This window comes from Pavona decussata, unplaced genomic scaffold, assembly GCF_977016875.1.
Source record: "Pavona decussata unplaced genomic scaffold, jaPavDecu1.1 SCAFFOLD_165, whole genome shotgun sequence".
In the NCBI taxonomy this organism is placed as follows: Eukaryota; Metazoa; Cnidaria; class Anthozoa; order Scleractinia; family Agariciidae; genus Pavona; species Pavona decussata.
Window position 1 is genome coordinate 221395 of NW_028145576.1, and position 15508 is coordinate 236902.

The window sequence follows — 15508 nt, forward strand, 5'->3', positions numbered from 1 at the left end:
CGATGCAATAATAATGCACTACAATAAATTGTGTTTGGCTTTTTCCAAATCATGTTAGCAATAAATAATTACCTTTTCCCCAATGTCAGTATTTTGTTACTACGACCTAATAATACTAAGTACTAGTTATCTCCAGTTCCAGTTCCATATCCCGTCGCCTTTTTTCCCCTCAATATCTCGTATGGCACCAAAGAAATCAACGATCGATTGCGAGTAACCCAAAGAAATCATCAGAACGTACACCTTGCTCAAGGTCCCGACGGTAGAGCTAGCGGCTCTTTTGAGTTCAAAGGAACGTCGGATAGCTTCATCGAGTTTTCCAACAGCCCTGGGCGAGCTTTAGATGAACTTTACTCGATAACAATGTTATGCTGGTTGTACTATAATGGTCAAAACGGACCTATCTTCACATACCAAAAAACTGGAAACGGCAGAGTCACTCTAGGGGTATTCAACGGGAAACTCTTTGCCCGCTTTACCGAAAAAAAAAACACCTTGATGAACACCTCTCTAGCAGGTGGCTGGAAGTTTGTTGGTGCTTCCTACAGCGAAAAGTCTGGTGAAGTCAAGTTATGGGTTGATGGCCATGGAGTCATAGTCTACAAGCAAAAGATTGTTGCAGATCTTAAACTGAGTGCACATGGCAAGCTCCGAATGGGAGTGGGTGTTCACTCCCAAAACAGGTTCTTCAAAGGAAGGATCGCCGAGATGCAGGTGTACAACTTAGCTTTGACTCAAGAACAAATTCGGACAATACAAGAAAAAACTCAACGTCCAGGTGAGAAATATGCGATATTGACCAAGTTCATTTTCTCGTTTTTTATAGATAGAGACAAAGTCGAAGTCCATAAATCGCCCAAAAAAAAGAAGGGGGGGGGGGGGGGGGGCAATATCCGTCATTTTTACCGAACAAGTATTAATTATATAGCTTTGCCTTCAAAAATCAGACTGTTCTGCTCCGACAGAACTTTTTTACAGCCGACTGGTATAAGCTTCATTTTCAGTGCATTTGCAGATTAGCATGTAATCATGGAAAACTGGGAATCTTAAATGGTGTTAAGGATCTACTTTTACACTCTCTTTAAGGAAGTAAACAATTATTGAGTACGCAAAAATTGGGTTTTCGCAAATGCGGGAAGATTTAATTAATAGTATCCGGCAACCTAGCCATTTTAGAGCTGATCACGTGGTGGCGTTAATAATACACATTTTTACAAAGTTTTCGGCCTTCAATCTGTAATTCATAAATGAAAAACCGTCTATTTTAAAAGCATATGAAAATATAAGCCGAAAAATGAAGGGGATAATAATAAAAAAACTAGGCGACTAGAGGATTTGTTGTTTCAACAAGCAAGGCGCGGGTAAATTGAAAACGGGAGCTTCTCCGGCAAAGTTGAGAGAAATACTTTTCTGAACTGCAATAAAAAAAAACTTGAAGGCAACTTACAACGCTAAGATTTAAAGTCAATTGAAAAGCGGTAGAACTAATTAATTTAGCACTCGACTTGAGACACAAATGAACAAGTACAAGGTTAACAAGCTTTAGAAAAATTATTTTTATAAGATCTGACATTGTAGAGCAACTCACATAGATTCAACGTCACATCCATTGTAGCTAAAACAAAATTTTAAACTATGCTAAATGAGTTCATGTTCCTTTCTTTTTCTTTAGACAGATGTTGAGATTTTTTGCAACATTTTAGTGAATGTTTTCCCTCAGAAAAAAAAAACAGGAAAATTGAAGAAAATGATTGCATTTTTCGGGGATTAAAATTTCCATGCCGAGCGAACGGGCAACGGGTAATCCCAAGCGCGATAGCTACATCTCGCCCGCTCAGGTAGACAATCACGGCGCATGACTTGACTCCTCTTATCCGCTCGTGCAGCCATTCATATAATAATGCTAGTTATTCATTTCTCTCCTACGAAATGCAGAAAACAAAAAGATGTTTATATCCTCATGTATCATATGTGAGCAAAAATTCTTTTTTAAAAAGGCGATCTTTTGCTAGCTTCATTGACCTATCGCGGAATTGATTTAATTGATACAGGTTAAAAGTAGACATGAAACTCAAAAAGAAGGACTGCAAGGACTGATCAAACAACGTGAAAAGGCTTGAGTCTACGATATTTCTACTGGTCATACCAGTCTTCATCAGGTCTATCAGGACAACAAGTCTGTTAAAGGCGGCGGGTTTGTTAAGAAAATCAAGGGTGTCTTTGACGTAAGACGGTATAGTGCAGACTAAGGGTTTGAGGTGGAAATCAACAAACTGTGAAATACGTTCAGTAGGGTTATCGTTGGAAGAAACTATGGCCGTCCGGGGTTTTTAATTTTATGGAGCTCAGGTAGAATAAAAAAGCGTCTAGCTTTGGGTTGCTCCCGGGGTGGGTACTCCCTTATATGGGCTATATAGGTATGTGCGGCCCCAAAGGGTATGGTTTTTCAGCCGCTTTGGTCATAAATAAGGTATCGATTTTAGCCATTTTGATAACAAATAGGGTATCAATTTCTGCACTCTAGTCTTAAATTCGGTTTTTTTTTTTTTTTTAGAAGAAGAAGAAGCTACTTCTTCATCATGACGTTTAAGAGCAACCGTTTACGTACCGTAACGCACGCTCCAGTAAGTCACGCGCTGGGCTCCAGGGTTTTTGAACTGACGTTGACCGCACACTATGAGGTCATAAATAGGGTATCAAAGTTTTGGTGAGGTTATAAATAGGGTAGGAAAATCGCACATTTTGGTCATAAAAAGGGTAAGGGTTTTGGGAAGCGGGCCGCACACCCTTATCCATTTTTTGGGAGTATCCCCGGGGGTTGCTTGTGTAAGAGGTACTGTTTGTTCTTATTGTCAATAAGTCCATCGCCAAAACATGCTTTTGACGTATTCTGTACCTCGTTTCTGTATAGTGTCAGTCAAATCAGTATCTTGTCGTGCGTAAAAAGTAGGATTGTTGAGTTGTCGGTAACATTCGTCCAAGTACCAAGTTTGGTCCGTTATCACGATCGTCGAACCTTTGTCGGCTGACTTGATGACAATGTCCTGTCTATGTTTAAGTTGACGTAAAGCTCGCTGTTTGGGCTTTTGGAAGGTTGTTAGGAATGCGTTTGGGGTTGCTTGTTAGTTTGTCATTTTTAACGTCATTCAGGAAAGCATTAACGGTATCGTCTCTGTCGGTGGGAGGTGTCCAAAGACTTTTGTGAAAAGGGTGAAAAGAATGAGTTCGTTGTCAGTGATGTAGTTGTAAAAAAATTCAGTTATACGCACGTGTCGAGCGAAATCATCAATGTCTGCATTGACTTCACACCAGGCAATACGTCGGGGGTTAGGGCAAAAAGTGAGTCCTCTAACTAGCAGTTGAGTTAACTACAGATGAAGTGTCAAGTGGCAGATTAGTTCTGTCACAATAGGTTTAGTGGTTTTGCCACGTGACCTTTTAGGTCTGGGTGCGATAGTTGTTACACTAAGTGGTGTATTATCTGGGGGTGTTGAGGAAGTGGGATGATCTCGGTACGGTAAGTTTTATTAGAACGAGTAGAAATGTTTTTACGCAGTCGACGGTTAAAAAGTTACAATTCTAGAGATTGAGCCATAGAAGATAACTAAGTGTCATAGTAATTAAAACATTCCTTACTGCCGTTCTTAAGTAAACTTTCCTTTTTCAAAGCGAGTTGTTCTTCAAGTATTTTTATGATCTTGCGGCATTCTTGAGCGAGTAACTTGAGGTTTATACGCCCAGAAATGATTATTAGTAAACATTGTGGGTCTGCATTGGGTATAAGTCCTTTAGGAATGATATTGTTCTTCCGGTAGTAAATGTAAAGCATATAATGTCAGTTTTGCGTTTCAGGGCTTGCGCTCGCCTACCAAAGCAAAAACTGTTCTTTTGCTGTACGGTTTGTTTAGTTTGCTAGGGTTTCTATAAACATATAAATAGCGCGCACAAATATTTTAACTAAGGAACACTCGCGAAGGTTTAGGATAAAATCGTATGTCTCGTCTCACAACACTTGTTCCTAATAATATGAGGGACACTAGAAAACCCACACACTGTTCGAAAACAGTAGGAGACGTAGTCCCCGGTGTGGTGGTCTCTCTCTACTTCTGATTTCATCTACCTTTCGAAATCAGGGTGGGTTGGGTGGGTGGGTGGGTGGGCGTAATCACAATGTGGATTGATTGCGGCTTCCAGCGGCGCCTTTTAATGTTGACGTCCGATCTCGCCTCACAGAAAAATTGTAAACCGATTTGAGAGTATGTGATGTGCGTGGTATATAAATATATTACTATTACCATTAAATTTATCTTTATAAGGAGCTTTAACTGGAGATAAATTAAAATTGTGTTTTAGATATTGATGAGTGTGCAAAAGGAAACCACACCTGCATGGTTAATGCCACGTGTATTGACACCAAGGTGTCTTACAGCTGCGTGTGTAAACCGGGATTCGTTGGAGATGGACACAGCTGTTCAGGTAATTAGTTAAGTACAGTAAACTTACGAATATAACCCCTTAGAAAATTAATCTCCCTTCTCATTAAAAATTGTAAGCCCCCAAATATCAGAGGCAAACATTGTTCATTTAAAAGGCTTCCATGCAGATAACCTTAAATGGGCCTTTTTTGGGGGGATTAGCCTTTAAGGGCCTCAGTTCCTTCCTTCTCGGTGCAATCGAGTAGACGAGCACGATAGAACTGACGATGCCTCCTAATAAAGAGGTATTTTTGCGTGGTGTATGGCTTTGCGCAAAAAGTAGATCTTAGCAAGGGCTTGTCCTGGCCAATCTAGTTAGGGACACTAAGCTCTTTTTAAAAAACTTTCTGGTAGACATACAGTCCTGGCGAAAACGTTCGGACCTAAGGCCCCTACGAGACCGATATAAACATGGTTCCATTCCGCCCACCCACTACCCCCTTACAATGTTGATGAACAAAAGGAGTCTACGTGTATGATATCCACAAGTAGTTAACAGGGCTGAAGGATTACATCAATGAGCGGTACAGCAAAGATGTAGATTCTGTTGAGTCCTGTCGTGATACTAAATAGAGAATTTTTGCTCTCTCATAAGATAAGTCAGATAGTTAACCTCGAACGTCAGTATTAGCACATAAACATCGCTTGAGTCGCATTGACACCTCTGTTTTTGGTATTGATCTGATATTTGATACTTCTTTTTTCCCATACATCATAAAATATAAGTAGTCAGTCCCAGACGCCTACAATTTCGATAAAACTAGTTGAGAATAAAACATTGGGTAGGGAAATCTTTATTGGGAAAGCAGAGAAAATAAACAAGAATGTGGGGTAGGGACATATGTAAGCCAAAAGAGAGAAACGATCTATCAGTTAGTATCAATGACATAACATAACAACAGAACACAGTTCAATGTATAGGCCAATAATATATAGACCACCAAAAGATAGCTATGAACAAGTAAAGGAAACACTAGCTTACAGAATTATTAAGGAATTATTTAATAGGTAAAAGTGCTTCTGTATGGTATAAGGGACTTAAACATTGATCTACGTCAGCATGCAAATAACTTCTTTAATCAAATGTTTCGTCATATTTCTACCCACTTATTTCAAAGACAACAACAATCACTAATACGATTGCAACACTAACGTTTGTTAATGACATTAAAGATTACTTCAAATGGCGGGGGGGGGGGGGGGGAGGGGGTGGGCTACTTTGCAGTGGTATATCTGATAATTTGCCTAGTTTCCTAATAATACTACACATTACGCACAGGAAATGAAAACTAAGTTACAAAAAAGTTAGATAGAGACAAGTCAATAATGATTCAATTGACAAACTATGTCTTGAATTAGAAAATGAAGATTGGATTAACATGTGTAATAACAGTGATCCACAAGAAGCTTTCAGCTGCTTTTACAGAAAGAGATATGGAAAATATAATGAGAGTACGGCTAACAATTATTCCACGAGCGCGCGCGGGATATGAGATGATAGATAGCCAACGAGGCGCGTAGCGCCGAGTTGCCGCTATAATCATCTCAACAATCAAGAAATATTGCTAGATTTTGCTGATTTCGCTTTGCAAGAACAATTAGAAGACAATTTAATGGTCTCTATTTCTCGGGTATGGTACAATGGCTCGTATGCTAAGCCAATTTAACCGTTCGAATTGCATTATACAATGATCCAGTTTTTAATAATTTTCTTTAGCCAAAGTAGTAAAAACGAAAATGATGATAACACCCTGTGGATCCCCAAGGGTATTTTAGTTTCACGAAAAGTTCAAAATAAGTTAAAGAGAAAATTAATAGACTTAAAGGTAATCTTAAACAGTCTTGAAGTTATAAAGTAAACAATCAACAAAAGCAAATGCAAATCAAAAATAAGTTCACATTTTAAAGATAATAATGAAACAATTTCTGATCCACAAGAAATAGCCAAAACAATTAATGGATACTTTGTTAATAATGTAGGATCGAGTCTGAAGACTACCAAGCGATTTACTTCATACCTAACGGCAACACGAATATTAACTCAGAATTTTTAGATCCATTCACAGATAAAGAGGTAGAAGACGAAATTTACAGGTTACGGATGGCAATTTTTGTGGTTATAATGAAATTTCACCAAAAGACATACGAAATACAAATTAAAAATTAAACAAATACCACTCACTCATTTATGTGGAAACAACTCAACAGGGGAACTGTCGAATAGAAAAGCTTACCGACTGATCGAAAGAAATCAAGATCTTATAGAACTTTTAAAATATCACTGAAATTATATGTTCAAAAATAATTATCTTAAATGGGTATTGGACACAATAATAAGATGTATAAGCCTTGCACAATTGTGTAAAAATTCCATTACTGCATATTACATCCAAATCTTGACGTTCACTACTACGCTAAGTAATTATGAAGAGTCTTTAATATATATATTTAGCCAAGCTTAAAAGCGGAGCTCCACAATAGAAGTCTGCTTATTGTATGAACATAATAACCTTATTAGTTCCTCATCAATTCTGCAGTTATATGGTACATTTTTAATGCATATGCAGCTAAGTGCTCATCAACAATAACAATGTAAAAATGAGGGCAAAATTACTGAATGCTGATTTGTTGTAACCGAGGGCAGTTTTTCTTAATTTTCCTTTCACCGAGGGCAAAATTACTTACTCCTGATTGATAGAGCGGCGAAAATACTCGCTCCTGATTAGCTGAGCACGACAGTTTTACATTTTGTTGGTTTCTGCATTTTGGGTCTAAAAAAACAACTTCTTTGAGGTTCTTTCGAAGTTCCCCTCTTTAAGCCGGGTTCTTTTGTACCAAAAATACATGGAAATCAAGTGCTGTAGCCAGGAAGGAAATTCCTAAAGGTTAATTTTGGTGTCTCTCACAAGAAACAGCAAAAGATTACTTGTGTCAAAAGCTAAAGACTTGGATCGAATTGATTTTATTTTGTTTGGTTGAGAAACCGAAATCAGTCATGGTGTCCAAGTACTTTCAATGAACGATAACTAAGTATGAAAGTGGCCTTTTAATTTGATGGGAGGAAGGAGCAGGAAGAAATTACTCCGAAAGTTCCTTCTTTGGATCCATCGTTTGCTATTTTTATCGATCTATGTTCGTGTGATTTCCAAGCGGTAGGAAGCTTCACAGCGCAGGTGAACAATTAATTGATGCCTAACATTTGATTTATCGTTGTTAGTTTGCTCCTGAATTAAACTTGTATTCTCTCTTAATTACATGTGTATAATGGGAACTGTTCTCGTCGGTTTTGTTTGTTTTGTACGTTACGAAAAAATTAAATAATTTGTTGGTTTGCTTGCACCTTCGATGAGTGTTTTACTGACTGTTCTACGAAGTTTCTTGATAGTTTTAGGAACATTTCGCCCTCTGTGTCATAAAAGCGGAATTTAAATGGACTCAAAATGAAAAATTTTTTGTTTTTATTATTGTTTTTAGTTTTTAAGCTGATCGAGGCAAAACGGTGTGTGAACAGCCAACGAGCGCTACGGGCACTGTCACTGTCTAGTAAATTTTGTTTATCAAGAAGGCCGTACGCAGTAAACCTCAGAGAAAATGGATACACTAACCAAAAAACACACTTCAAATATATCTTTAAGTAATAAATGAAAAAAGCACTATGATAATTCATAGCAATAAGTACAGAAATAAACTAAACGATCTTTGAAAAGTTCACAAAAAACAAGCGAATGAATGTTTTGCTTAAACTTTGTTTTGATGAAAATGAAATCACACTTTAATTTTACATTCGCTTTTAACGTTCTTTGAAAAGACTTTCAATGAAAATTACTCACACATCTTAATCTTTGCGGTTATATCCTACTGTTTAAAGTACTTTTGTTTGTGCTCTGTCAAGATTGTCAGAAATAAATGCTAAAATTAGAAATATATGCGAGAAAAACTTATCAGTAGTTTATGCCAACGATACAATGTTGGGAGACGTTTGTTTTACTGACTATTTTAGCTCAGAATCAATTTTTTTTTATGAAGCAAAATGGGATGAAATTAGAAAATAAAACTCAAAGGGAAATAACGAACATTGACCGAAAAATGAGCTCAAAAGGCTGCTCTGAGGTTAAACAAGTTGCAGTGTCAACACTACAAGAAAAAAATATCTTGCAAAAACAGCAAAGTTTTGTCAACAAACTCACATGAATATACTCGCCTCTTTGGAGAATAATCATTCTTTTTATTCGATTGCTGATTTTTTCGTTCGTTTACAACGTTAAGTTTCACTTCAAGAGGAAAAATTCATTGCATCTCAATTTCATTTCATCGCGCCGGATTAGAGTAAAATAATTTCTCTTCAAGATTCGGCCGCTGTTTATGAAGTGCCGCCTCTAAAAGCTGCTAAAAGAGTCGATTTGTTTCTCCCGCCGCGATCCGCCTTGCTCTTTCTCCCGCTGTTTGACGGCAAAATTGGACGAGATCAGAAAATAAAACTCCAGGGGAAATAATCAACATGGACCGAAAAAATGAGTTCAAAATACTGTTCTGAAGTTAGCAGTATTAGCTTACACTTAAGTTAAACGGCGTGTCAAAACTGCAAGAAAACAATATCTTGCAAACCAGCAAACTAGCAAAGTTTTGTCAACAAAATTGCATGAATGTACTCGCCTCTTCTGAGAATAACCAGTTCCTTTATTCCATTGCTGATTTTTCCGTTCGTTTTACAACGTTAAATAAGCGAAACGTTTCACTTCAAGAGGAAAAATCCAACGTTTCGTAGCGCCGGATCGGAGTAAAATGATTTCACTTCCAGATTCTGATGATGTGCCAGTCGATTTGTTTCTCTCGCCGCTCGTTGCCTTGCTCTTTCTCCTGCTGTTGTTCACATATAAAAATTGACTTTGTATCTTGTCGTCTTCAAAATTATTTTTTTTGTTTTGTTTTTTTCTCAAACGCAGTTGGCGATGCAACTTCCCGCCAAACAAACGCGGCCGGCAGCGCAGTTGGCCACGCATTTTCCCGCCGAAAAACAACCCGGGTTACAGCGCATACGCTAATCTATGTAAGCCAATGTGAAATGAGACACTCAAACCCTGTGCTGCAACACGGGGTTTCTTCGGCACCCTTTCCTGTTCTTTCTCTCTTTGTTCGTCACTCATGTTTCGCCTGTTTGCTACTGCTCTCAATCGCTCTCTTTGACGTCGAACTTCGCTTCTTCGTCGCCTGTTTTCTCGATCTCTTTCTATCTCCCTTTCCTTGCTTTATATGTTTGTAGACTTATTCATAAATTGAGTTTGTGTTTTGTCGTACACGTCGTCTTCAAATTTTTTCTTTTTTCTCAAACGCAGTTGGCGATGCAATTTCCTGCCAAAGAAACGCGGGCGGCAGCGCAGTTGGCCAGGCAATTTCACGCCAAAAAAATTAACTCGGGTTGCAGTACAGGGTTTGAGTGTCTCATTTCAAGTTGGCTTACATGGAGTAGCGTTAGTACGGACGGGCGGGCGGGCGGTCGGTCGGTCAGACGGAAGTGACGTCATAACCAAACCAAAATTTCTCGCACTGATGGGTTTACCAAAATCTCTTAGCTATGGGGCTCCGCCGCGCGCGCCTACGGCGCGCGTGCGAGCTCCGCTACAAAAGCTTAGCAGAGATTGCTTAAGATTTCCCTGCCAGAAATAATAACGTTTTGTCAAAACCATTAAAAAACATGTTCTAAACGATGTGCCGCTAGGCATATGAAGAAACTTCTTCTAGATCTCTATCTCCCTTGACGAAAATATACGAACAGGAGGATCAGGCTTCCCCCTCCCCTCGTTCAAAATCATTTTGAAGTTCGCACAATTATCCTGGCATTTTTTCAGCGGTAAAGCAACATTCGCGTAGGGGGGAGGGGGGTTCGCGTGAACTGTTGATGTATAAATTAAACTGTGAAACCTGCAGGTGTACAAGAATTTTCTCCAAGATTCCAGGTTACCATTTCGTACGCAAAGGTTACTCCATTACGTTATTCCATGCCACACCGTTCTTTTTAGAATTATCCTCACACGGATGGCCACACCAGACAGGTTCCTTCAACTGGAGAAGAAAAGACATACGTCATAAAACCACTATATTTTAAGGACGGTGCCTGTCAAAGTATTTTTGGGTGGTTTATGAACATGCGGGAAAGGAACATCTTAGCCAGTGTTATTGAAATCCAAAAAAGAAAATTGGGGGTAACCACGCAATTTTCAGAGATAATTAAGTAATGTTTAAAAAACGAGCAAGAGTGTTTTATCGGGTCAAAAACCACGAAGCGCAGCCGAGTGGATTTATACCCGACAAAACACATGCTTTTGAACGGCTTTAAAAGCATTCCTGGAAAAATCTGTGTCAATAGAGTTCATAACAGTTATGCTTTAAATAACGTTGGAAATTAGCATACGAGCAAAACACTGCATACTAATAAGGAAGAGCCGTTTATCGATATAAAGTCACTGCACGCAATGTATTATCGACCATTTGATAGGTCTATGGGCTTATGAATTATTAATGAGTTTTGAAGCAGAAATATCTACAAACCTCCCGTTAGCGACCACCCAAATGGTCGCTTACGGGAGGTGGTCGCATACCAGAGGTCAGACCATGCATAGGGGGTCTAAAGTTTTGTTCATTAGCATATGATAACTGCAGAGAGTTACTCCATGGGCCAATCCTCATAATCTTACTCAATATGGCCCACGGGATAAGTCTCATTATAGCTACATCTCATTGTTACTTGTGTGTTGTCTCACTTAAATTTGCGCCGGGTTTAGAATGCGATAATGTTTATGCCACACATTGTCAGGTTGTCGCTTACGGGAGGGTGAAAACAAAAAAAAAATCACAAACTTTCTTCTCTAAAAGTGGTCGCGGTCGCTTACAAGAGGGTCCATCGATTGTGATTTGTACTGGTCGCTTGAGAGAGGTGGTGGCTTACGAGAGGTAGTCGCAAAGGGAGGTTCGATTGTATCTCTGAAAAATGCGTGGTTACCTCTAATTTTCTTTTCGAATTCCAATAACCCCTGCCAGGATCTGTTCTTCCCGTATATTTATAAATCGTGCAAAATTGCATCTGTTTTAGCAGGCACCGCCGTTAAGAAACCCGACTTTCTCGGCCCATCCCGACATGCGCAGAACGTTTGCGCAGTGGCAAAAGTAGGCACCGTCCTTAACTGAAGTTAAATGTTGGTAACTTTTAATATTGATGCTTTTTCGTACACTCTATTTTCAGAGTTAAATTCAACAATATTATCGGGAAACAAGCATTATTATGAACATCTTGGCAATTTTCTGGAGCTACAGATTGAGAAGACTGCCCGTTGGCTGCTGTGCTACCGCGCCTCTTTGCATGGCGGGCAGGTCAAACCCTTTCACGCCAAATGCGATGGAAAGAGGAATACTATTACCATCATAAAAAAGGAGCATTACGTTTTCGGTGGATACACTGACATTCCTTGGGGTAAGACAAAGTTCGATCGCTTTGCTTGTAGATGTCGCTGTCTTACATTGCTTTTTTGGTAACCGTGTTCGCAACAAATATTTTGAGAACAAAATGCAAACACTCTGGCCACATCAGATTTTCTATTAACCATCGTTTCTTGAAGCATTATACTCTAGTCATGTGTGATAATAATAACTGAGGTATTGTTTTGTTTTTGTTTTTTTTTTACGCCCCAGTGACGTATCACTGTATTTTGAAGAAATTAATACTATAAACAATTGCGTTGGGAGAAAATATATTCCGTATTGGGCTCCGTCACAACGCGACATCCGCCCAATACGGAATATACTGTATTTTCCCCCAACGCCTTCAATATAATGCGGTATTGCCGTCTCAAAATCGCAATTAGTTTTGTATCGCGATTCATCTATTATTAAGAACAAGTAAAACTGAAAAGAAATCATTTCGCGCCTCTATATTCTTGCCACCGGCGAACGTATCCATGATAACATTTTTCAGGCGCAAAGAAATTTCGTCGCGGGATGTTTGAAATTTGCCTGCAATTTCTTATATTTTCGTGTCTAAAATCGTTTAGTTGGAGCAGAAAAAACATGGAAATTCAATGGAAGATATGTTGAGGACCTATATCGTTTGTGAATTAGGCGAAATGCGAATTTTTTATATTTGGGGTACCTTTTTCAAAGAGTTGTTTGAGAACATCGATGCCGACACCGAAACAGGAGTGTCGCTGAATAAAGATAGCGAGCCGAAAAGTGACGCAACTGAGCCCAAACTGAGCCGAGTAAGAAAATAATTAGTATTGTAATCCAGCTTACACGACAAGGAGAATGAATATTGAATCCTAAAGAAAGCGGGTCGCGAAAAACACACATTCACTCTCTCCGTCTTATGAAGGGGAGAACAGTGGTGGCATAAAAAGCCCAAAACAGCAAAAATAACAAAAAAGCACAACGGATACACAAGAGGTGATTTTTTTTAAATCATCTTACGTAAAAAATGAAGATATTTTAAAGTATTTGGCGTTCTGAATGAACGATATTTTATTCCCCATACAACGTCTTATAAAGCGCTCAAATTCTCAACGGTTCTCATATAACCTAACACCGCGTGAGATAAAAGGTCACGTTCCAACTCACACAGCCGTGACGCATAAATGAATAAATAGATAATTAATTTTTCGCTTTCTCTAAACGTGAGCTTGGGACGCCTGTGTTGTCAGATTAACATTAATTTCTTAAATGGCAAGCGACTTTCCATTTCATGACAAAGTTAAAGGGACATTGCCTCTGTTAATGGAAAAATGAATTTACAAGTTTTACAGAGAAACGCATGATTGTTTTGAAAGTTGTTTTGAAACGCATAACCGCTATTTCAGATCTCTTAAAATAGCCGGTTCCTTTCAAAATGAATTAAAAAGTGTTGTATAAACATACCATTTGTAATGAAGATTTCCCGTAAACTGGGAAATTAGAAGAAAATCTGTGTTGAAATCAGAGCACTGAAGTCCGTTTTCAATTAACCTGAAAATTCAATCAACTCTGAGAGTTTGGAAAGCCATTTGAATGTACCGACGCCAGTCACAGTCAGTTATGACCAGTCACAGGCTGGTATTTTGACAGAACATTTCGAATTTGATGCGTACGTGAGCAAGCCAGCTCAGTGTCGCAATGTCATTTACAATTTTGGAACCAATCACAGACCGCAAAAGTGAGACGGCAATACCGCGTGATATTGACGTCTCTCGCGTAAGACAGAATTATATGGGAATGGCGATACTACCACGGATTGCAAAGTACAACTTAGGACAGGAGTTCTTCGGCTGGGAAGGTGGCTTCAGCGCGCTTCAAATGCCTTTCCCAGGTATAAAGAAGCGGCGAGCTTTATTGTGAAGTCATTGGAAAAGTCGCTTTAATGTCTATTTGCTCGATGACGACGATGAATGGAGATATGCCAGCAATTTGTTAGTGACACTCAGAAAAGCTTAAAATTAATGGTTCCTTTATTAGTTTGATTATCTTTCGCTCAATTGCGGCGCTATCCTGAATTATTGAAGTATTGAAGTATTGAAGTATTGGAAAAATCCAAAAAAATCCAAGATGGTCGCCATTTGGCATACATGACCAAAACCCGGTCTAGATAGGGTTAATTCAACGACGTGTTAAAATTCCATGAAATAACTGTATTATAACATAGTGCGCGTGCTTCCCTATCTAATTCCTATTGGGGTCATCATGGTACATTTCTCAACATACGCACGGCCGTGCGTCCATTCGATGACGTGTGCAAGTCAGATGGAGAAGCATGCGCGTGCTATGTTATAAAAAGCTTTTTACAGAGAGACAACACCATAAAAAATGTATATTTATAAGAGCTTGTCGAAGTTTAATGAAACGCTAAGATTAAACCGATACGAGAAATCACTTTCACCTTTGTGTTTTTGTACAGCATATTTAGAGAATTTTGTAATTAATCAGGAACAAAACCTGTTTTCCAGGAATCATTTACCTTATTTTCACTATGTTATAAAAGAATTGGTTCATGCTTTTAGCAGTGCGTATATCGAGTTATGGATGTACTTGGGAAGTTTGGAAAGCACTCAAGCTTCTCTTACGCTTCTCTCGTGCTCTTCAAACTTCCCGCGTGCATCCATAACTCGATATACGCACGCTAAGCATGAACCAATTCTTAACTTTCAAAAGAGAAGGGGGATTGAGTGGGGTCTTCTTGGGGACGAATGGTCGAAACTTCAGTGATTTGTAGCCTTCTGTTAATCACCCAGCTACTCTCTATTAATTACCAGACAATGGCTGGTTGGCTGTTGATCTATCTGTCTGTTTCACTAACGATTTAGTGCAAGGGTACGAGAAAAAAATATTCAGTTGTGAAAAACCTACACTGCCTTTTTCTTCAGCATCTAATGGAGGCTATGGCTCCACTACTGAGGCCTTTATTTTTTCTCTTCGAAACGAAGAGGCCATTGGACCATTCAAAAGCAAGGTGAAAGAGGATAGAGAATCAGAAGCCATTTACAGGAGCTCAGATTGTGGTCCAGTGTTTGGTGAAGTCGACATCAAAATTAGAGATGAGGCAAACACGAACCAAAGATCCTACACAGATTTTGGCGAAATATATGATGCTCCAACAGGTGTAAGACACCGTAAAAATATCCTTGCTGGAACTCACCACTTCACCCCAGATGAGTGGGAGGTCTTCTATCTTGCTTGAACTCCCTAAGGGACAGCAACATCGTTATTCATCGAAGTTGTTCCATTGACAGGTTCTACTACATTAGTGGAAGTAGCAATAGAAGTAGCAGGACGAGTAGTAGTAATAGTAGCAGCAGCAACAGTAGCAATAGCAGTAGAAAAAGCGGTAGCAGTAGCAGGGAGTAGAGACTTTGAGAAACCACAACGGCACCGCCAACGAAAACGTCGCTTGAAAATATAAGTTCGCGTTACTTGTACTACTTTGCGATTATTCCAATTCGTTCAACTTGTACAATGTTGGCGAACTATTTAGTAACGGAACAAGTGGAAATGGCGTTCAAGTTGGGACAGAGATTTAA

General features: G+C 39.0%; 1 protein-coding gene across 1 annotated transcript in view; it reads left to right on the forward strand.

The window, feature by feature from the left end:
* LOC146464313 (uncharacterized) overlaps positions 1 to 15172 on the forward strand; it is a 205964-nt gene extending 190792 nt beyond the window's left edge. The window contains exons 18-21 of the mRNA XM_085129932.1: positions 137 to 778; positions 4354 to 4476; positions 11713 to 11940; positions 14855 to 15172. Of these exons, the coding sequence (XP_084986058.1) occupies positions 137 to 778; positions 4354 to 4476; positions 11713 to 11940; positions 14855 to 15168 (1307 nt within the window). The 3' untranslated portion in view covers positions 15169 to 15172. The remainder of the gene's footprint in view (positions 1 to 136; positions 779 to 4353; positions 4477 to 11712; positions 11941 to 14854) is intronic.
* The last annotated feature ends 336 nt before the right edge of the window (positions 15173 to 15508 follow it).